The sequence below is a fragment of the Phacochoerus africanus genome, chromosome 8, assembly GCF_016906955.1.
Source record: "Phacochoerus africanus isolate WHEZ1 chromosome 8, ROS_Pafr_v1, whole genome shotgun sequence".
Lineage (NCBI taxonomy): Eukaryota > Metazoa > Chordata > Mammalia > Artiodactyla > Suidae > Phacochoerus > Phacochoerus africanus.
Genome location: NC_062551.1, coordinates 72,004,243 through 72,028,212, shown reverse-complemented (window position 1 = coordinate 72,028,212; position 23,970 = coordinate 72,004,243). Strand labels below are relative to the sequence as shown.

Here is a 23,970-nt window from a genome sequence, read left to right as displayed (position 1 = left end):
ACCAGAATCAGGAACCGTGGGACCGCAGACCCTTCCTCTCCCACAGCGCTGCAACTAGAGCTTGTATTAAAAGTTCAGCATTCTGTGACAGAAAAATGTCCCTTGCAAAGACTAAAATAGAACTACAGAAGACAGTCAGAATTTCCTATAGGTTTTTCCATAGAAAAGGAGGGTTCTATTTGCATTTCTCAAGGAAACGTTAAGTCAAAGGTGATTTCGTCAAACATCTGTAGGGAAAAATCTTACTTTGTCCAAAGCATGGAGGATCCACTGAGGAGCCCATCCAGTCTTCCGACGTGGTTGAATCTATTTCCTTGTCCTGTTTACAGTAATCTGCCATCCATGACTCCTTGGTGCTTACATACTGGTCTAGAAAAGAGTCCACAAAGATATTAAGAACAGAAGAAGAAAAAAGATGAGGGTTCAATTCAGATCATTTCGATTCAGCAAAATAAGCTTTTATCAAGTGCCTGAATAAATGCTAGATTCTGAGAAAGCTGGCCGCTGAAGAACCTCATACTCCACTGGAAGAAATTAATGTTAAAACAACCATCACCACAAAACCATCCCACAACGTGAAAGGAGCTAAAACAAAGATACAAATAAAACGCTACGGGGAGCTCGTAAGAGGGAAAGATCTACTCTGCTTCGGCAGAAGTGACGGAGTACACATCAAAGCCTGCGGCCACCTTCAGAGAGGTGAGGCCCTTCGTTCTGGGTCTGGAAGAGTAGGTAGGGTTACCAACGGGATTACAGAATCAGGGACATTCCAGGCACAGACAAAAGCATGTGCAAAGACTTCAAGACATGAAAGTGCATGGCACAGGAGTTCCCATCGGGGCTCAGAGTAAACGAATCCGACTAGTGTCCACATATCCATAAGGATGCGGGTTTGATCCCTGGCCTTGCTCAGTGGGTCGGGGATCCAGTGTTGCCACGAGCTGTGGTGTAGGTCACAGACGTGGCCCCAACCCCACATCGCTGAGGCTGTGCTGCCAGGTAGAAGCTGCAGCTCTGATTCGATTCAACCCCTAGCCTGGGAATCTCCCTATGCCAAGGGTATGGCCCTGAAAAGCAAAAAAAAAAAAAAAAAAAAAGGAAGAAAGCACATGGCCCAATTAGGGAACACAACACTTTGTGTGACTCTGGTTCAAATGCTGAGGTAAAGAAGTCTAGAAAAGAGAACAATATTCTTTGTGAAGGGCATGGCATGCCACACTTAGGGACAGGGTTTGGAGACAGAAAGACCAGTTAGAGGCTATAAAAAAACCACTAAATTCAGGAGGCTGAAATCCAGCTGACAACTCTTCAGGAGTGGTTTTTACTGGGAGAGCAGATTAAAATAATTATGCACCACACCTGGACAAAGACCTTTTATACTAATTATACTTTCATTTATTTATTTTGGCCACATTTGCGGCATGTGGAAATTCCCGGGCCAGGGATCGAACCTGAGCCACAGCAGTGACAACGCCAGGTCCTTCACCTACTAGGCCATCAGGGAACTAGTATCACACTTTTTAAAATAAAAATTACTACATAAAAAACAACATAGGAACCAAAATAGTATAAACTCATAAGGTCAATTTCCTATTACCTAGGTGATATTAATATCCAGCAAATTAGTGGATGAAATAGGCCAATGTAGAACAGTGGCTTTAAAATCTGGGGATCGATAAACTTACGGTCTCATTTCACAATACAGTCTCTCCATCCTATTCTGACATGGAATGAGCCAATGGATATTCTATGAACTACTCCAACACACACACTGAAGGGAGTTCATAGGTTTGCAGTATAGAATGAGTTTTGCAGATGGGAGGCAAAACTCACAGATACAGAGGGCCAACTGTGTTCTTTGTACTAGGCCATTTTATATAAGGGACTTGAGCATCCACAGATTTTGGTGATGGTGGTGGGGTTTGGTGGGGGGAGTGAAGGGGAGCTGCTGGAACCAATCCCTGTGGATGCTGAGGACAATTAGTGTATGTTGTCACTCAAAGAGAACTACAATGTTATCAAAAATCAGATTGTAGAGATCACTAATGCAAACAGTGAGCAAGTTTTATAGGGAAAGTCGGCTACCTGACTGTGTCACGTTACTCTTCTTTCGATGTAAAGAAAAGCACAGTGTGGTTCTGACGCACCGCGCCAGAGAATGTACATTTCAGAGATACTTGTGGAACACACATCATTGGCTTGGCAGCCCTTTTAACCCAGTGGTTTTCAGAGTTAGGTCAACATGATACTTGATGGGAAACAGCACAGGCAACGCACCCTACTATAAGACGATCAAAATTATACCTTTTTTTGGGCAGTGCCCAAACCATGCAGAAGTTCCCGGGCCAGGGATCAAACTTGAGCCACAGAAGCAATCCAAGCCACAGCAGTGACACTGCCAGATCTTTAACCACTAGGCCACAAGAAAACTCCCCCAAATTATACCTTTTAAGAATTATTCTATGAAGAGCCTGAGATCACTTATAGGATGTTGAATAAATCCCAGTGACCAAGCACCGCGGGGAGAAAGTCCATCATGGACATTGATGATTCCCATGAAGTCCAGGCTCCCGGCTGATCACTGACAGCCAGCAATGGGTTGAGAAGCATCGTGAGGCCAGGTTAGGGATAATCAGGCAAGCAGCCATGATGAGTAAGTGATGTCTGGTATGGACCCAAGTATTTGCTACGCCAGGGTTAATAGCCTTCCAGACATAGCACTTATGCCCAGAAAGGTACCCATGTTCTAAAGACAACTTTCCACTCACCCATTAGTACAGAAGTGATGTTGATATCCAAACGGTGTTTGGCCTTGGCTTCCAGCTTCAGTCGAGGAGGATGGAGACGGCTGGCTGCCTGTTGTTGCCAGGATACAGAGCATGGCCATGGCTCAATGAATGGCTCCCAGCCTAAAAGAACACAGGAAATAAGACATCTGTTGAGCAGATATCAAGAGTTTCTAGGGGAACACCGTTCACGAAGGCTCAGCCAGGGCAAACTAACAGCTAACAGCTTTCTCTTTCCAACTTGATTTCACAGCAAAAGTACCATCTTTAGCTGCAGGTCACCCCACAGATGTCTGTGCTTCTAGAGCACATGAGTAGAAGAGCATGTATGCACCCCAACGGGGTCTTCCAGAGGGAAGGAAGCCAGGCAGGAAATGTACGTGCCCTCTGCTGCTGAAGAGCGGCATCGATTTTTTACATCCTCAAGACTGAAAACAGCATCTCAGACTTAGGCTGGAAAAATCACGTCAGGGCCTGAAGTAACTACTAAGTTTGATTATCCTGCTTACATCAAGAATCCATTGGTTAAATACATAGATATACTCAGAAATATACCAAGTATATTTGGTATCAATATATCAAAATTTTTAATCTTAAAATGCCCTATGTACAAAAGGTATGTATAAACAACATATATGTATGGTTTAAAGAATAAAATTACTAGAAACACTCACGTACCCACTATTCAGCTTTAGAAATGGGAAAGAGAAAATGACACGTGTGTTTGAAGCCCCTCAGTACCTATCACTCCTCACCAAACCTCTCCATGAGCTTGAATTTTTAATCCTTTCCTTGTTCTTCTCTACAGTTCTACCACACATGTACATATTCTTAAGAATATGTAGATTAGTTTGTCCTGTTGAGGATTTTTACACAAATATGATCCAACTGTATGTGTTCTTGTGCAAGTTTCTATTTTTGCTCAATAAAATGTCTTTGAGATTCACTCATACTGATGCCATATGCTGCAGGCCATTATTTTCACCACTGAACTGTAATCCACTTATGAACATAACCACAGTTTATTTATCCATCCACTGCCAGGAGTCATTTCACTTGGTTCCAGGAAGACCACTACTAACAGTGGTCTTGAACTTGTTTCCTAGCACACACAGGCAGGAGCGTCTCCAGATCTGGAGGAAGTATATTGCAGGGTTGCCTGTATACTTATAGGTCGTATTGTTTTCCAAAGCAGTTGTCCCAATTTACAATTCTGACACAGGAAACAAAGGTTCTGTGGCTCGGAGTTTCGGCTGTGGCTCGGCGGGTTAGGAACTCAAAGTTGTCTCTTTGAGGAGGCAGGTTTGATCCCTGGCCTTGCTCAGTGGGTTAAGGATCCGGATTGCCACAAGCTGCGGCATAAGCCACAGATGCGGCTCAGATCCAGAGCTGCCGTGCAGCTCTGTAGACCTCAGCTGCAGCTCCAATTTGACCCCTGGCCCAGGGAACTTCCATATGCTGCAGGAAAGGAAAAAAAAAGAGGTCTAGGAGTTCCCGTCGTGGCTCAGTAGTTAACGAATCTGACTAGGAACCATGAGGTCTCGGGTTCAGATCCCTGGCCTCACTCAGTGGGTTAAGGATCTGGTGTTGCCATGAGCTGTGGTGCAGGTCACAGACGCGGCTCAGATCCGGCATTGCTGTGGCTGTGGCGTAGGCTGGTGGCTGTATCTCCAATTAGACCCTTAGCCTGGGAACCTCCATATGCTGCAGGCATGGTCCTAAAAAGCAAAAAAAAAAAAAAAAAAAAAAGACAAAAAAAAGATCTATGTCTCACATCTTCACCATACTTGGTAGTGTCACACTTCCTTTTGCCAGTCTTTTGGGTGAGAAAAATGGTATCTCACTGTGGGTTTTTAAAGATTCAAGTTTTCCATGTACTCCAATGTTCATTGCAGCACTATATACCATAGCCAAGACATGGAAACAACCTAAATGCCCATTGACAGAGGAGTGGATAAAGAAGATGTGGTACATACACACAAGGAAATATTACTCGGCCGTTAAAAGGAGAGAAATAATAGCGTTTGCAGCAGCATGGACTGACCTGTAAATTATCGTGCTAAGTGAAGTCAGACAGGGAGACACCAGTGTCATATGCTGTCACTTCCATGTGGAATCCAAAAAAAGGACACGATGAACTTCTTTGCAGAACAGATACTGACTCATAGACTTTGAAAAACGTATGGTTTTCAAAGGAGACAGGTTGGGGGTGGGGGGATGGGCTGGGGGTGGAAATGCTCTAAAATTGGGTTGCGATGATCACTGCACAACTATAAATGTAATAAAATTCACTGAGTTTAGGAAAAAAAAGGATCAAGTTTTCAAGGCCACTTAAATTCTAACAGTTTTCTAAAATATGCTCAGCCAGCCACAGATGAGGTGATTTACCAATGCAAAGCACATCTAACCCAGCACAACGCAGGCAGAGTCTTCTCCTCCCACCATTTGGCACCTCATAACCTGAGTGTATTCACACAACTTGAAAAGGAAGCAATATCTGCTCTGGTAAAACAAATGATTTAAAAAAGAAAAGAAAAGAAAAGAAAAATAGCTACCAGATGCCCTGTAAAAGTTTCCCTCAACTAGCAAGACTTGGGCCATTATTCTAAAGTTAAATATTTTGAACAATTAAGAAAGAAGAGTGTTAGCCTTACGTGAATCCAGAAGAGAAAGGGGAGAATGTTAATCAACCCAGAAAACCGCGTGTGGCATCTACTCTAGAACCAGCGGCAGAGCAAAACACACTGAAGCCTGGTTTTCCTCTGACATCGAAGGGAGAAACCACTCTTCGGCCTAAGACCCTAAGCGGTGGACTCCACAGCACTACTCGGTTGACTCTGTCCACACTCGCAAAGCACTCTCTTAAGGCAAAGAAGCTCACAGCACAAACTGCTTGGCCCTGGGATAGGATGGTTCCTTAATGTCCATCTGTACAGGCCCTTACCTTGGTCTTGCTGCTGGAAGGAAAGAAACCTGAAAAGGCCATGCAGTACCTCCAGGCTTTATGGCTTCAGAAAAGCAGCCTGCCCTGACCAATCACATTCTCTTGAGGGAGTAGGTATGGCAGATTACACATTGTGGCTGACTCAGTACGACGCTAATGAAACGAGTCCAGTAGGGCGTGAGGCAGCCTGAAGTTTAAAATGCTTATGGGCTTGAAATTTAGCTACTATCAGGGCTAGACAAATGATCCTTCACTATTGAGCAACTTCACGTTCTGAAATGAGCCAAAGTCCAGGATCAAAAAGAACTAATTAGCAAAACTGTAAATAATTCAGTAGAAATATATCAAATATGTATATATATATCTATATGGGCTGCACCTGTGACACACGGAAATTGCCAGGCCACAAACTGAACCTACACCACAATAGCAACACCAGCCACAGCAGTGACAATGCCGGATCTTTAACCAGCTGAGCCACCAGGGAACTTATTTTTCATCTCTCCCCGTTCTGTTCCTCCCCCTTTCCCTCATGTAAAATTCATGAAGAAATAAGCCCAGGCAAATGCTGACATGTATTTTTCAAATCCCGTAATAACTGTACTAACCTGACAGAGCACGGTTGTAGTAATCTCCAGAAAGGGTGAAGTGGGCGTAGCCTTCGGGGCTAGTTCTTACGTGCTGCAGGAAATTCAGGCCTGCAATGAAAACAAATCTTATTGCGACGGTGGGGCGGGAACAACCAAAACTTTCTTTTGCTGACAAATCATATTTAAGAGATACCAGAACAACAAACACATAGATACAGAGAACAGAGCAGTAATTACCAGAGGGAAGGGATGGGACATGAGTGCAGGTGATCAACTGTGTGGTGATGAACAGACACTAAAGAAATTTCTGGTGGTGGACACACTGCAATGTATATATACACAGAAATATAACGATTACACACAAAACTTACACAGTGCTATAAATGAGGTACCTTGATAAAAATAAAATTAAGAGATGCTGGTTACAGCTAATAGCGATGATTTTAGAGGAGAGCACACAGAAATTTGATATTCTCTTCATCGTGGGGGTTCTTTTTTGACACAAATTCTGCTTCTTAAGGACACTGCATTAAAATATCATTTGTCTTAATTACGAGTTCTTTGGCACCCCTTTAAATGCTGCAAATGAGGTCAACGCCTGATGCACCTCCCCACCAGTCCCAGTCCTGGAACCCAGGTGTGTCTCAAGCCTGGGAACATAAAAAACATACTTTTACCTCAATATCTGAAAAGAAGGTGGAGTGATGAGAAGAGCCATGCCCTGATAAAGATTAGCGCAAAATTTTAAGATTACTATAGACAAACCAGAAATAGGAGTTCCCTTCCTGGCGCAGCAGAAATGAATCTGACTAGTATCCACGACACAAGTTCGATCCTTGGCCTCACTCAGTGGGTTAAGGATCCGGCGTTGCCGTGAGCTGCGGTATAGGTCGCAGACATGGCTCGGATCTGGCAAGGCTGTGGCGTAGGCCAGCAGCTACGGCTCCAATTGGACCCCTAGCCTGGGAACCTCCACGGGTGTGGCCCTAAAACAACAACAACAAAAAACACAAATCATTACTCTCTGCAGAAAATATATTCATGAAAACAGTCAAAATCCAATTGTTAGTTTTAATCAAGTGGTCCTTATGGTGCCTAGAAGCACAGTGAAGACACAAACCTCTAAAAGGTGTAAAGGTCAAATTAAATCCCCAGAACCAAATTTTCCTGGGAGGGAAAAGATGCTTAGCAAGACCGAAAAAAAGGGTGGAAAATTAAAAGTACACAGGGCAGCGAGATTTTCATTTCCTCTCCTCAGAAGCCTCACGCGACACCGCCTGCGAGGACGGATAAGGATAGCGTGCTTCTACCCTCATCTCCGCTGAAGGACAGCTCTCGGAGGGACCGTGTGTCACCTCTTACCCTGCCCTACGGAGGAAGGGACTCTGTGGTGGGCTTTCTAATAAGTCTCTGTGTTTTTTTAATTTTCAAAAGACATAGAGCATGAAAGCATTATTTTCTAAGCTTATCTTTTAAATTCCTTTAATAACGGTATTCCCTACAGTCTTTAGCTACATGAGAACATAAACAAAATGGAGAGATCAGGAATTATTTAACTAGAGCTGTTAATAGAACAGAAATTTCATCAATGACAATTCCTTTTATTCCCAAGCCACAGTTTGAAGGCCACATATGGCAAATAAATACACATTTCTTTAAAATACCAAATAATGGAAAACATATGTAAAACCATTATCTAAATTTCACCCATACAATTAAGTACAAGAGAGCATGAATAACCAAAGAAACAGAGAGAGAGAGACAGCAGTCAGGGAAACGCTCCGAGAGGACCCTGAGAACCGGGAGAGCACTCACGGGAAAAGGTGAGCTCGGCGAGAGGGACGTCGCAGTCCATGCAGTCGTCAATAAAGCAGATGCACACGCTCTCAGCCTTCATCTCCACGCCCGAGAGCAGCCGGGCCGGCGCAGCCCCCTGGCTCTCTCGGCTGTTAGAGGCCAGGGAAAGGGACTTCAGAGGTTCAGCGTTCTTGAACAACCAGCTTGCTGCCTTTTTCAGTTGACCTTGCAAGAAATTAAAAGGTAACCCGTTCAACCCGTCCCCCGAGCTACTCGAGCAATTTCGAGAGCAAACAGAGAAATGCATTTGATAGAGACCTCTTGGACAGCCCAAGAGAACCCCAGACTGAGGCCAGAGGCAGCCTCCAACACAAAAAAGAAAAAAGAGCCCCACATTAGGAGTTCTGCTTGTAAACAGACACAACAAGGCCCGCTGTGCTGCACACCTCCACTCAAGCTCACAGCGCCTTTCATCAGCTGGCTCAAAAGGCCTCCAGGAAGCCATCCTTCCTCTACCGCGACAACTGTGTGCAAGGAGAGCCAAGGGAAGGGTCCAAATTCCAGGTGCCACTCGGTACCAAAGTACTGAGTCCTCACCATGTAGTTTTGCAGATACTGATGTGCTGCTCTGTAATTGTTCTCAAACCTCTTACTTTATACATACTTTGTCTTCCCAACCATGTGTGTAATCAAAACTGTTAAGTAACAGCCTCCCGAACACAACTAGATTGGTAGAAGAAGAACAGAACGGAAAAGAGAAGAGAAAAGCAATGCAACCCCATACGTATAAACTGCCAGAGGCCAGTGTGTGTAACAGTGGTTAAGGGCACCGGCTCTGGAGCAAGAGGGCTTGCTTCCAGTCCTGGCACTTACGGGACATCGCATCTTGGGCAAGGTATTTGATGTCTCTGTACCCAAGAGCAGCCACTTACAGGACTGACATGAGGGGGACACAGATGACTTCTTTATATCAAACCTCTGCGGGAGGCCCTCGGGTCCTCAGGGCACAGATAAGGAAGCACTGGTATGGAGAAGTTAACTTGCCCAAGTCACTAACGAGCAGCCAGTCGAGAGCAAGGAGCTGAAGCCAGGCAGTCAGTTCCCGAGAACATTATTTGTATCTGCTCTAAAATACTCTGCCACATTATTATTACTGGCCACATTATTATTACTGGCCCAAGACTATATTCAGCCCACAGAAAGCCGCCGAAGGTCTTCAAAATACATACCAACTTACAAGGCTCCCTGTGGGCCTAGGGGAGGAAATGGAAAGGCAGCCTTTTATTCGAGGCAAACGACAGATGCATGGAAAGCCTTATTCAAATTACCTTGACACACCAAAAGAGCTTTGCGGCAATCATCCATGCTGAATCCCAGCTCCTGCAGTCTAGCCAGTTGTAACTCTAGGAAAACAAAAATGTGTATGTGTGCGTGTGTGTATATAAATATAAATAATGTAATGTAAATCAACCTACAGGCTAATTGAAGGAGGAAAAAAAAAGAAATTCAGAAACCAGTGACAAACATTTCCTTCTATAGGCAAAACAAATTCCTAGTTAGAAACTTGTTATCAAGTGTACCCCAAAATTTTTAAGTCTTTTCTCTATGTTGGCTGTGTTTTAAAAGCTTAAAACTGAAACTGAGTATTAGCCATATAACTCTGGAGGTTAACTGAAGTTTAAAACTAAACCTTAGCATTATTCATATCTCTGGAAGAAATTATAAAAGGAAAAACACTGTAGGCTAGAACGGTTGGTTTGGGATGTTTTCTTTAATTAAAAAAATTAGATAGTCAGACTCATGACTTAAAATTACTCTTAATGACACACTATTATACTTTGAACAGTTACACTGTGCAAAAGAAAATCCTACAAGTTAAGAAGAAGGGGAGTTATTGGAAGACTGAGTGGGGCTTATGGTGAAATACCTACCCAAGACAGGATCTAAGGTATGCTTCGTCCCTTCTCTGATCTCCTCTCCACCTCGAGATGCACTGGGAAGGTGACCGCTCAAGGAGGGAGCCTCCAGGGCTGCTGCATCTGGCACTGCAGCGCTTGCTTGCTCTGGGATGGATTTTGCAATGGCAAGAAACAGCTGAACATCATTATAGGAGAGTCTGATATCCAGGGCTTGTAAGTGAATCTAACAAAATTTAAAAGGTGGCAGTTTTGAAAGTTGCATTTGCTTTCGTATCCATACCTCTTACAGGTACCGCTCTAATTCAAGTTCCAGCAGTCCAACTACACTAAGTTTCTCATTTTGAAGACGGGGAAATTGGTGGCATGAAACACTAATAGCCCTGAGGTAAGATATCTCAGCTATAAGGTCCAATGTTGTAAAACTGTACCAAATAAAAAATACTAAGTGAGGAAAATTACTAGAGCATTATGTCAGCAGAACGATTTTTTTCTTCTTTTTTTTTCTTTCTAGGGCTGCACCTATGGCATATGGAAGTTCCCAGGCTAGAGGATGAAACAGAGCTCCAGCTGCTGGCCTACGCTACAGCCACAGTAACGCCAGATCAAAGCCACATCTGCAACCTACACCACAGCTCACGGAAACACCAGATCCTTAACCCACTGAGCGAGGCCAGGGATCAAACCTGCATCCTCATGGATACTAGTCAGATTCTCAACCCACTGAGCCACAACAGGAACTCCCAAGAATGCTTTTCATACAAGTATATTTATTATCAAAGCAGAGGATCACAGAATGACTCTGATGGAGACAAGATAGCCTATAAGCAACACTCTGTTGATCCATTTTGCTTTGGTTCATTTAATCTTTTAAATTCGTGAAGCAAACTGATCACCCAACAAAATTTATCTCTTCCTTATGTAAACAAAATCTTAAATGAATCAGGTTCCACATTAATATATCTGAAAATACAGTCTTCCTCAGGCAAGAGCAATTTGGCTACCACCGGGAAAGCAGTACAGACACCAACACAAGACCACTTTAAAATGGGTTGTGTGTGGGAGTTCCCGTCGTGGCGCAGTGATTAACGAATCCGACTAGGAACCATGAGGTTGCGGGTTCGATCCCTGCCCTTGCTCAGTGGGTTAATGATCCGGCGTTGCTGTGAGCTGTGGTGTAGGTTGCAGACGCGGCTCGGATCCCGCGTTGCTGTGGCTCTGGCGTAGGCTGGTGGCTACAGCTCCGATTCAACCCCTAGCCTGGGAACCTCCATATGCTGCGGGAGCGGCCCAAGAAATAGCAACAACAACGACAACAACAACAACAACAAAAGACAAAAAAAAAAAAGAAAAGAAAAAAAAATGGGTTGTGTGCTTGAATGTCTGAGTATACCACTTTATTTATTACTTGTTGTAAATTTTTTTGAGGCTCAAAAGTCAGAATGGCTTTTCTCTTTCAAATCTCCTATGGTTCAAACGGATTACTGATTAATTTCGCCTCTACCACAGAAATAAGACACCAAAGTCTTAGGCCTTCCTTCCCGCCTCGCCCCCCCGCGCCCCACTTCCCTATATAGACTTCTTTCCTCAAGGGAGACCTCCTTCAGCCTCCAATTTGCTGGGCCATCCCCGCCCCTGACTTTGCTGTTTCCTAACCTGGAAACCCCTCCTTCTCTCCTTCCAATCAGACTCACTCACCTTCAGTTTCACTCACAATCAACATTCCCAACTACATGGAGTTCTGCTTTCTGTAAACTTTCATAGAACTTCAAAATTATGCCTGACAATTGAAAGGTCTCCTATCCTCCATAAGACGGGAAAATCTTGTAGGGCAGAGACAATGTCATATTTATTTTGTATTTGCTGAAATAACCAAAATGTTGGGTTTGGCAGAGTAAATAAGCAGTAGAGGCACAGGAAAATGTTTGCGAATATGCTTTGAAGGGTCAGACAGGTTGGCAGCAATACCTCTAAGACTGGTGGAAAATCCTCACTGTTGAATGCATCCATCAATCCTGAGCTGTTCTGATAAGAAGAATTCCCCACCAGCTCCACCTGAATTTGTACTGGATCAACAATTGAAAGAGCTGTGTCTTGCTCGTTCCCCAGTCGACATGAAAACACCTAGAGAATGAAATGTAATATGGCAAGAATTAATGTCTGATTTACGGAGAGTCAAACCATCAGGAGAAAAAGAGACTATCTCGGAAGCAGTCGGCCCTATAATATCAAAAGACCCACAACAACCGCTGAAATGAACCTTGCGAAGAGGGCAGCTGTTGCTCTCACCCACTGCCAAGAGCACAGTGGCTCAGCCGTGGGAAAGGCTGTTTAACCGTGCATATAACAAGAGGCTAAAAATCTCCCACCCCTGGATCCAGTAAGCTTATTTCTTGCTAGGAACTAGCCCAAGGAAATAATGCAAAATATAGAAAAATTCACTGGACAATTATTTAACAGTTAATTTAAAAAAAGAGCAACGAGAAGTTCCTGCTCAAATCCGACTGGAAACCATAAGGTTGCGGGTTCAATCCCTGGCCTCACTCCGTGGGTTAAGGATCTGGCATTGCCATGAGCTGTGGTGTAGATTACTGACTTGGCTTGGATCTGGCATTGCTGTGGCTGTGGTGTAGACCGGCAGCTGTAACTCCAACTTGACCCCTAGCCTGGGAATCTTCCTATGCCATGGATGCAGCCCTAAAAAAAAAAAGGAGCAACCAAAGTTTTATCACATCTACTCAAAATATTTTGCAGCCATTTAAAAGTAACAGTTTAAAAGACCATATGTCAGAGTTCCCATCATGGCAGAAAGGAAACAAATCCGACTAGGAGCCATAAGGTTGAGGGTTTGATCCCTGGCCTCACTCAGTGGGTTAAGGATCCAGGGTTGCCATGAGCTGTGGTATAGGTCGCAGACACAGCTCAGATCTGGCGTTTCTGTGGCTGTGGCATAGGCCGGAGGCTATAGCTCCAATCAGACCCCTAGCCTGGGAACTCCATATGCCATGGGTCCTAAAAAGCAATTAAAAAAACCAAAAAACACCATGTGTCAGTCAGAATGGCCACCATAAAAAAATCTACAAACAATAAATGCTGGAGAGGATGTGGAGAAAAGGGAACCCTCTTACACTATTGGTGTGAATGTAAACTGGTACAACCACTATGGAAAACAGTACGGCGGTTCCTCAAAAAACTAAAAATAGAACTACCACAGGATCCAGCAATCCCACTCCTGGGCATCTCTCTGGAGCAAACCATAATTCAAAAAGATACATGTACCCCAATGTTCACTGTAGCATTATTCACAATAGCCAAGCCATGAAAGCAACCTAAATGTCCATCAACAGAAGAATGGATAAAGAAGATGTGGTACATATGTATGGTGGAATACTACTCAGCTATAAAAAAGATGAAATAATGCCATTTGCAGCAACATGGGTGGACCTAGAGATTATCACACTAAGTGAAGTTAGTCAGAAAGTGAAAGACAATATATACATCACTTATATGTGGAATGTGAAAAAAAAGATCCAAATGAACTTATTTGCAGAATAGAAACAGACTCCTAGACTTTGAAAAACTTATGGTTACCAAAGGGGACAGGTGATGGGGGGATGGACTTGGGGTTTGGGACTGGCATATGCACACTGAGGTAAACGGAATGATTGGCCAATGGGGACCTGCTGTATAGCACAGAGAACTCTACTCAGTATTCTGTAATACTCTATGTGGGAAAAGAATCTAAAAGAGAATGGATGTGTGTACACATATAACTGAATCACTCTGTTGTACAGCAGAAATTATCACAGCCTTGTAAATCAAGTATACTTAAATAAAACTTTTTAAAAAAAGACCCCATGATAGGAAGACAGTTACAAAACAGATATGTGAAAAAGCAGCCCAGGAGCTCCCGGAGTGGCTCAGAGGAAACAAATCTGACTAGGATCCATGAGGCTGCAGGTTCGATCCCTGGCCTCGCTCAGTGGGTTAAGGATCTGGTGTTGCCGCGAGCCGTGGTGTAGGTCACATACATGGCTCAGATCCCAAGTTGCTGCAGCTGGGGTGTAGCTCCAATTCAATGCCTAGCCTGGGAACCTCCATATGCCGCAGGAGTGGCCCTAGAAAAGGCAAAAAGACAAAAAAACAACAATAAAACAAGACAAAAAATATAAAAAAATGAAAATACTTTTTAAAAAAGCAGCCCAATCAAAATAATATTTTGTCATAACTATAAGGAAAGAAACATGCAAAAACGTCAAGAGAGATTATGTGTGGTGGCATAGGTGATTTTTCCTTAAATAGTTGTCACTTTCAGAATTGAAAATAAATAATCATTGAAGCTAAGGGAAAGGCACACAGGATTTCATACTATTCTGTTTACTTTGTATATATTTGAAATGTTCTATAATGAAAAAATAGAATATATTTATGAGGACAGAGAGGTGGGGCAGGACTCCCATCCTGGGCCCCAGAGAAGAAAGCAAGCATTGCTTTGGTCTCCCTTGCTCCTTCCCCTTTTATGGCATTTTCTAGTGCTACTGGAAAACTTGTGACACCAAGGTCCTCGGTCATATTCAAAATTAACTCATTCTGCTTTCTTTATAAATGCAAGGATTTATTAAAGAATGTATTAGAGTGGTCTTAAAATTCAGATCCAATTGTGCTGCCTGAAGAACAAGACAGAAAAGAGTTTCCAGGAAGCTCAAATATTTTGCCATGTAGTTTTTCTAAGACTCTGGAGCAGGAAAGTTTCATTTTCTGTCTTTCTTCGGGGACTTCTGCTACACAAAACCCAACTGTACCTGACAGTTCATTAATCAATCAGCAAACTTTTCCATTCAAAGCTGGTATGGTGATGGATTGGAAAGCAGATGAATTGCTATTTCATGACCAACTCACGTCACACCAGCATGCAAATCCTTCCTCTCACACTGAGGCCTCTTACATGAGCAAAACAAGGGGTAGAGAAGTAAAATCTCCATGGGTTTTATTCAGCTATTTCTGAACAGGAGGGAAAAAAAAAAAACAGGACCGTATGCTATTGACAGTGAAAATAAGTTTTGTTCATTCAACCTCTGAACTACCACTGGAAAGAGCAGGGCATGAGAAAGTGTCATCATACATGGGAAGGAAACGATGAGTAACCCTGACCAAGTATTTCTATTTTAACAAGAGGAATGTGCGCTGAGATCAGTGAATGAAGAACATTTGCTAGAGAGAATCTGCCTCATTTCTCCTTCTGTCTCCACATATTATGACTTAAAAAGAGGCAGAGCAGTTTTTGCCTAATATTATATAATGTAATTTTCAGGCTACAAAAGGCACCTCAGTGCCAATTATCTCCATCGTGAAATTAAACGAGGGCCCTGAGCATCCCTAGCAGAGACTCCCTCCTCTGGGTGAGGCCTGACTCTCTTTTATAGATCAGATATTCCCAGAAGGATACTACGGAAGCCCCTAACACCTTTTATTTATTTATTTATTTATTTATTTTGCTATTTCTTGGGCCGCTCCCACGGCATATGGAGGTTCCCAGGCTAGGGGTCGAATCGGAGCTGTAGCCACCAGCCTACACCAGAGCCACAGCAACGCAGGATCTGAGCCGCGTCTGCAACCTACACCACAGCTCACGGCAACGCCAGATCGTTAACCCACTGAGCAAGGGCAGGGACCGAACCCGCAACCTCATGGTTCCTAGTCGGATTCGTTAACCTCTGAGCCACGACGGGAACTCCTTTTTTTTTTCTTTTTTTTTTGCTATCTAACACCTTTTATACACAAGTGTCCAGGACCACTAAGCCCTTGGCCTCCGGAGAGACAGCCCTCAATGTGGGGAAGGGGATTAGGAGCCGTGAGGACCCCCTTCCCAGCTTCACAAATTCACTGGGGCCTGGACCTACAGAACCACAGAACACAACAAAGAGCCTGACGGGGCAGTAGGACTAGAAAAGTTTCCTGAAACCTTCCGAGGAAAGGCGGGGGGGGGGGGGGGGATGAGAGAAAGAGGCAGTGTCCCTCTGCATGTTCACAGCCTGACCCTGGGGGACTGAATACACATGTCACAATAGCCTGGTAGATTTCTTCTTTCTTTAAATTGAAGCATAGCTGATTTACAATGTGGTGTTAGTTACAGGTGTACAGCACAGCGATTCAGTTATATATACACATATACGAAATCTATAATATATATAAATCTACTTTTTCAGATTCTTTGCCCTTATTGGTTATTACAAAATATTGAGTAAAGTTTCCTGTGCTATACAGTAGGTCTTACTGGCTATTTTATATGGAGTAGTATATATATGTAAATCCCAAAGTCCTTATCTATCTTCCCCTCTTTCCCTTTGGTAACCAAAAATTTACTTTCTACGTCTATGGTCTATTTCTATAAATAAGTTCATTTGTATCTTTTTTTTTTTTTAGATTCCACATATAAGTGATAGCAAATGTTACTTGTCTTTCTCCGTCTGTCTTACTTACTTAGTATGATGCTCTCTAGGTCAATCCATGTTGCTGCGAATGACAGTGTAACCTAGTAGCTTTGAGGAAAAAAATGAAAAGAAGAGGGCAAGGGTCCTCCAATCCCATTATTTTCCCGAATGAAAGTTTAGAAGGTAAAACGCTCTTCCAGATGCTCTTCTCTTGAGCCAAACCATTAGTCTTTCAATCAACAAACATACAGACTTCTTACCTCGATGCCAAACAAACTTCCTGAAAAGGGGCGATCGACAAATTGGGGCTTATAGGTGAGCACTGTGGTGCCTTTGAGGATGATGGCATTGGTATCAAAGCAGGACACATCTTCCACGACCACAAACTCTGTGCCTGGAAAGGACAGCACTGTCAGCTAAGCCAGAGCTGGGAGGCCGGAAAGCAGCAGGCTGTCGCCCGCCAGACCCCACATTTCCTGGGGGGGAGGGATGACACATCGGCGCGAAAGATCTGGTCTCTGAGATGCCTGCCGACACTCTGCTCCACTGCGCCCTGAACAGGGTCCCTGCGTCTGGCCAGGCCCAGCTGAGCCGACAGAGCACTGCACAGGCAGAAAGACTGGGAGACGGCTTCTCTCTAGAATATAGTTTTAAGCTAGGTCTTCTGGGAGGCAGCTCAGATAGACAATCAGGAGCTCAGGAAACCATCCCTCCTCCAAGCGATGACCTGTTTTAAAATCCCAGGAAGTGGATTCCGATTCTAATGCTGGTCAGGCAGCATGAAGCACCAGGTCATCTCCGGAGCTGTTCAAGTTGTTTATTACCAAGAATGTGGACCAGTTTAATGAAAGCAGTAGATGCAGACAGTTTTCTCTTCACCTGTACAAGGTACATGTGCTTTCTGTTTTCATGAAAACACACGTATAAATCAAACTTTGAAAACTGAAACTATTTCAAAGGCACTACCCAGCTTCTTCTAAACCACTGAGCAGCCTGGAGTTCCTGTGGTAGCTCAGGGGTAATAAACCCGACTAGTATTCATAAGGATGTGGGTTCGATCCCTGGCCTCACTCAGTAGGTTAAGGATCTGGCGTTGCCATGAGCTGTGGTGTAGGCTGCAGACACGGCTCAGAGTTGGCCATTGCTTTGGCTGTGGTGTAGCCGGCAGCTGCAGCTCTGATTTGACCCCTAGCCTGGGAACTTCCACACACCACATGTGCGGCTCTAAAAAAAAAGACCAAAAAAAGGGACAATAAATAAATAAATAAATAAACCACTGAGCAGTAGATAGGGTACCTCACATAACAAATACACACTTACATCCAGATGTACTATATGAGTCTACCAGTTAAAAAACCATGATATATTTGTTGGTAAAGCAAAATACTCTTTTTGTAAAGAAAGTAACACTCCTCTCATGTATCTTCTACACTGAGATTCTCACAAACCACATTTGCCTAAACGCAGTGAGGCACATCTGTTGAGGCCCTGGAGATCGAACAGAAAACTGAAGCCAGATTTAACGCTAAGAAAAAAGACCACTGCCCAAGCGGGTACTCAAGCTGGGCATATGCGTTAGGCTGGCAGAGGAAAGGAACTAGGCCCTGCAGCCCTCACTGTGGGCCAGGCAATTCACACCTGAAAATGGAAGTCAAGAATTTCAACGCCTGTCGGTCTGCAAAAAATGCAAATGTTTTAAGTGTCAAAATACAGAAGCAATGGCAAAGTCATCCTGTAAGACAAATATTGAGCCTGACACCCAAATAAGACTCAGTGACTCACAACTACATCTACTTACCTGTAACGTTGACCTTGACCTCCAGGTGCCTTTCAGTGGACATAGGAAGGGAAGACCGCTTGGTAACTACTCCACTTTTCACCGTTTTGGGAATTACAGCAGATTCACTGCTAGAGTTACGGTGACGAGGAGTGACCTTGCTTTGCTTCTTAATATCACTGGGAGTGTGGAGAAAACCGTGGACTAACAGCAGCCAGTCAAATATGAGGAACACACGGAGGTTGTTGAGAACTACTGTGAAACAGGAGGACTCCTTTGTAGACCTACAAGAAAGAAAGGTCAGAAAAATAAAATAGAACTCTATACGTGAAATAGGACCTTGCAAAAGTATTACTCAGTTTGGGCAGGTACTCTATAGTGTTTTCTAAACTGACCGCTTTGAGTATCAATAAACTCTGAACCCTGGTTGAGTAAAACACTCAGCGTATGCTTTCGAAAGTCAATTCTATCTTTAAACAAGAAGGAATACACCCTGTGAAAGTGTATGGCATCCAGCAGTTCTCAACGAGCGGTGATTCTGTCCCCTAGGAGACATTTGGCAATGGAGACACTTTGGATTGTCACAACTAAAGGGGTTCTTAGAGTCATCGGGTGCTTAGAAACCAAGGATGCGGCCAAACACCCCACAGTGTGTGTACAGGACAGCTTCCATTATGGAGTCATCTAACCCCAAAAGTCACAGTGCTGAGGCTGAGAAATCCTGGTGGAGTAGAAGGAGCACGGGCTTAAATCTTATCACGTATAAGGTATATTATCTCGGACAAGTCGCCTACCTTCTCTGAGCCCATTTCCTCACTTCTAAAATGAGAGATGTTAACACTGAAAGAGAGAAAGCACGTAACAGGTACCTGATACATGTCAGTTCAATGAGGCACCCTTTCTCGGATGTCTAGGATCACTTCTTAACAAACATCAAGTTGACATCCTAGTACAAGATGGCTTCTCTAACTGGAACTGGCCTGAGAGTCCAGATCTTTTAGCCAAAGAGGGAGGACAAAGAGGATGACACTTACTGTGGGTACAACCCCAAGCACCCTAGGAGCAGAGTTGCAGGAGAGGGACTAAGAGTTTCAGATTTGTCGCCCTCATTACCCCAAATTCTCTATTTGAGGTGAAAAATCAGGGAGCACTCGCAGGCCTGGCCGCAGGCTATGCTGTGGGCAGGGGCTTATCCAGGCCTGTGAGTCTATTAGAGCCGGAAATGGGTAAGATAGAGGGCAAATGGGGGAGGGGCATCCCGGGAGAGTTTTCTGGGCTGAACTGTGCTCTATGAGCGCCAAATGGCTTCTGGGGTTCCAACTGCTACATGGACCTGCTTCCCTGCCCTAAAGGGGACTTCTACTCAGGAAAAGCGGATTCGGAGATATTTTTTAGGCTGGCTTCTCCAGTCTCTTGTTTCTCCTACTAAACCTGGCTCACTGCCTCTAGAAAAAGGGCACAATGGTGCATGTCTCCTTCATACAGACACAGCGTTTTTCACAGAAACACTTTACCCTTTTGTAATAGAGAAAAAATGTTGCCCTCAGTAAAAATTTTCCGCCCCATTTTGAACATAGATCATCAGAGCTATGAACTAACTGGAAAGTCAAAGTGTGTCTGATCCCTTTTCTGGAAAATATTTCAAGTCTTTAAACACTGGGAAGTGATTTATATTTGACACACAAAATCCCAACAGAAGAGCAATTCTTCTTGAGACACAGAAAGCGTTCAAAAGTTCCAATCAAGAGAACATTTTAACCCTCTCACCAACGATGGTATTTCTGTTAGCAAGAGCCAAGGTGTAGGACTTTATCATTAGCCTCCAAGAAATTACACACCTTTGGTATACACGGTAATACTTTAAAGGCTCCTGGTATATTAAAAATATGACAGGTGGGACAAGGAGCTGATATTTAGGAAGCCAGGTCAATAACAAAGCAAACCCCAAAAGAAACTGTTTCTGCAGATGGACCCAATACATGCAAGCCTCCCGTTCAAATAAACATCATCTGCAAACAAAGGAGCTGCAAATCACAGCCAGCTTATCATCTGACTGCAATCAGCCCAGTCTCCAAAATGTGGTGGGCCTGACAACTGTTAGAAAAGACGCGGGCTTTGAAATCAGAGGCCTAAGTCTGAGTTCTGACTACCTCACTTACTAGCTGTGTGGCCTTCCAAGAGTTCCTTAACCCCCTCCAAGCTTCTCTATCTGTATCTGTAAAACGGGGAAGAAGAAATCCACTCTACAGATGGGTGAGAATTAAAGGTCAGTAAACCTGGCCCACGGCATGGCTCAGTAAAAGGCAAGTGGCATTCCTATTACTGCATTTTCTTAAAATTCATGCAAAAGTTTAAATATCTACTTTGCTAGACTTCCTAAAGGCATAGGGAGATCACAAGCCTCCCTAAGGAAAAAAAAAAAAAAAAAATCTCAACACTGAGGAATTCACTGTACAGCACATTGAAATGTCAGGCATATAAATGCAAGAATAATCTTGACAAATTTTTTTCCCTTTTCTGCCTAACCAAGTTTTTCCCAGTCTTTTTACATACTAGTTTATATTTATGACACATCTGATGACATTAAGCACTAATAGAATGAAACTGACATTGGTTCCAAAGGCCTCCTTTTGAATTTCTGTCAATTAGACCTAATTTTTCAGTTTTCAGGTCTATGCCTGAAATGTTATAAAATCTTGCAGGAGCGTATCATAAAACAACATGAGCTACATCAGGAATAATAATAACAGCTCCCATCTGTGCCAAGCAGTATGCCAGAATTATTTTGTTTTACTATTAACTCCACCCTATGAGCTGCATACAAGTTATTCTTTTCTATTTTATAGAAGCTGAAAAAGCAGCTCAAAGAGATTAGGAACCTGTCCTAGGAGGCATTACAAGAAAGTGGTTGATCAAGGTTTTGAGGCCAGATCTACATGTTTCCAAAGCATGCTCTTTTAATACACAACACTGATTCCCATAATACTAGGAAGAAAAACATAATCCAGTTCAAAGAGGCTAAAGCTCTTTTTTTTTTTTTGTCTTTTTATGGCCACACCCATAGCACATGGATGTTCCCAGGCTAGGGGACAAATCGGAGCTGCAGCTGCCGGGTTACACCACAACCACAGCAACAGCTGAATCTGAGCCGCATCTGCGAGCTACACCACAGCTCACAGCAACACAGGATCCTTAATTCACTGAGCGAGGCCGGATCCAACCCAAGTCCTCATGGATACCAGTCAGTTTTTGTTACCACTGAGCCATGACAGGACCTCCTAAAGTTGTTTTTACACAGAGAAGTCAGTCCATTAATACTCGCATAGATTAATTGATAATGCAAGTCAAAATCACCTTTCCCTCTATTACTTCTATAGACCAAAAGACCGTTTTTCCCCTTACAAAAATAATTTTTTCCTTCCCCAAGTAGCTTTACATATTAAAACAATATATAGCTGACAGGGAGGCTGATTTTAAGAATATGGTGTAGTTCTAAACTACTTTTCTTTTTAAGGCAACAGAGACATCTTTTGGCCAATAAATAAAAGTGCATGGTTATAGGAATACTAAGTACACTGCACTGATAAGGCATTATCCATTTATCTTTTCAATGATTCCTCGGTCCTGGGATATTCTAAAGCCAAAGCAGTCCTGGCCCCCTGACCACAGTAGGAAAAGTCTTGATAAAGAAAGAGGAAGTCGGCAAAGAGACAAAAAAAAACCCAGAAAGGAGTTCCCGTTGTGGGTCAGTGGTTAACTGGTTAACGAATCTGACTAGGAACCAAAACGTTGCAGGTTCGATCCTAGGCCTCGCTCAGTGGGTTAAGGATCCGGTGTTGCCACGAGCTGTGATATAGCTCAAAGATGAGGCTCAGATTCTGATTCTGCATTGTTGTGGCTCTGGCGTAGGCTGGGCCTGGGAACTTCCATAAGGAAGGGAGGGAGGGAAGAAGGGAGGATGGAAGGAAGCTGGGTCTACTACCTGAAATGCAGTTCGATCTGAATGGATCCTTGGGTAGTGCTGCTATTCTTAGACGGCTGGAAGATACAGGTGAATACGTTTGTCGTGCCAGGACTGGTCTTCTGCCCAGCATAGCGGGTGTCAAAAGCCATCATGGAATGGGAAACCAAGTTAATGGACTTGGTTTGGTTGGAGAAGCTCTCATAAAGCAGTTTACATTTCTTGAAGTCAAATCTAAGGGAGAAAGCAGAAAAGACATTGAACTCTTCCATTTTACAAAAGTATGTATGCTTAAGGTAAAAGAACAAAATCACGAATATTTCTAAGTTCCATGAAGGAGAATGACTCATTCTGAGATCTTCCACTGATTTTAAACAGTCTCCTCAAAGTGGATTTAGTGTCACTATGCCTTGTATCTTTCTTTTGTTTACTTTTGATTTTTAGGGTCGCACCCAAAGCATATGGAGGTTCCCAGGCTAGGGGTCCAATCAGAGCTGTAGCTGCTGGCCTACACCACAGCCACAGAAATGTCAGATCTGAGCCGCCTCTGCGACCTGCACCACAGCTCACAGCAATGCTGGATCCTTAACCACTGAGCGAGGCCAGGGATCGAACCCTCAACCTCATGGTTCCTAGTCAGATTCATTTCTGCTGCACCACAACGGGAACTCCTGAATCTTACTTTCCATGTCTAAGGAGATGGTCTCATCCAGAGGAACCTCATAAGGAATAACAATATCAAATATTTATTATATTCTTGGTTCCTTAGCATTCTCATTTTTCACCCAAGTCAAGGGAAGGCTATATATTTATAACCATCCCCAAGGGGTACTAAAGGTCCCTTTAGTCCTTCCTCTGTCAACTCCTAGCCTGCCTAGAGGGTTCTCTTTCCAGAATCTGCTAAATTTTTAAGACCACTCGAGCTTCCACAGAACTGCCACAACAAATAACACTTTTCATACAGAGAAATAATGCACCTGAGTCCACCAACAGAAAGAAAATTGCATTTGTAACAGTTTTGGTTTTTTTTGTTGTTCGTTTTTTTTTGTTTGTTTTTTTGTTTGTTTTTTTTTTAACATGACAGAGAAAACTGCCATGGGCAATTCAGTACCATCGTGATAATCTCTGCACAGAGTTCCTGCATATTGGAAAAAAACTCAGGGCATGACCAGTCATCAGAAAAAATCACCCACAAAATAATCAATCTTGGATCCCCGCCCCACCATATACCAAGTTCGCATCGGCTGAATTAGATATGGACCTGGATGAATTTTTCAAGGGAAAGCAAAATAGAAGATGGAGTGCTTCTGTGGAAAGATTTCTAGACCTCTCCAGCCATACGATCTTACACTAGTCAAAAACTCTGTCTGGAAAACAGGATTGACACCTGCCCAGCTTTACATGGCTGCCAGGAGAGGAAGATGAGAAGTGTGAAAATACAGTGCACTCCTGAGGGTTTTCTACCAGTCATCACAAGTCCCTGATCTCCACTAACCAAGAAAATGACATGAACAAGTGAACTGCTAGGTAAGCGCACACCTTCTCTAAAGGCTGCCCACCTTACGACTCGGTTTTCAGATGCTTCCAATTGAGAACATGGGCCCACTAACGCCAAAGCTTCCAATTTTTCAAAAGAAGCTGAAATACAACCATCTTTTTTTTTTTTTTTTGTCTTTTTGCCATTTCTTGGGCTGCTCCTGCGGGATATGGAGGTTCCCAGGCTAGGGGTCTAATCGGAGCTGTAGCCGCTGGCCTACATCAGAGCCAC

General features: G+C 43.5%; 1 protein-coding gene across 6 annotated transcripts in view; it reads right to left on the bottom strand.

Annotated features, from left to right (window-relative positions):
* The window catches only part of VPS13D (vacuolar protein sorting 13 homolog D), a 255,497-nt gene that overhangs the window by 162,195 nt on the left and 69,332 nt on the right, over positions 1-23,970 (bottom strand). For all 6 annotated transcript variants that reach the window (XM_047791889.1, XM_047791884.1, XM_047791885.1 and 3 more), the window contains 10 exons: positions 22,224-22,436; positions 18,263-18,525; positions 16,725-16,858; positions 12,002-12,157; positions 10,049-10,259; positions 9,446-9,520; positions 8,136-8,342; positions 6,339-6,428; positions 2,769-2,909; positions 247-369 (listed from right to left, as the gene is read on the bottom strand). In XM_047791889.1, the coding sequence (XP_047647845.1) occupies positions 247-369; positions 2,769-2,909; positions 6,339-6,428; positions 8,136-8,342; positions 9,446-9,520; positions 10,049-10,259; positions 12,002-12,157; positions 16,725-16,858; positions 18,263-18,525; positions 22,224-22,436 (1,613 nt within the window). The remainder of the gene's footprint in view (positions 1-246; positions 370-2,768; positions 2,910-6,338; positions 6,429-8,135; positions 8,343-9,445; positions 9,521-10,048; positions 10,260-12,001; positions 12,158-16,724; positions 16,859-18,262; positions 18,526-22,223; positions 22,437-23,970) is intronic.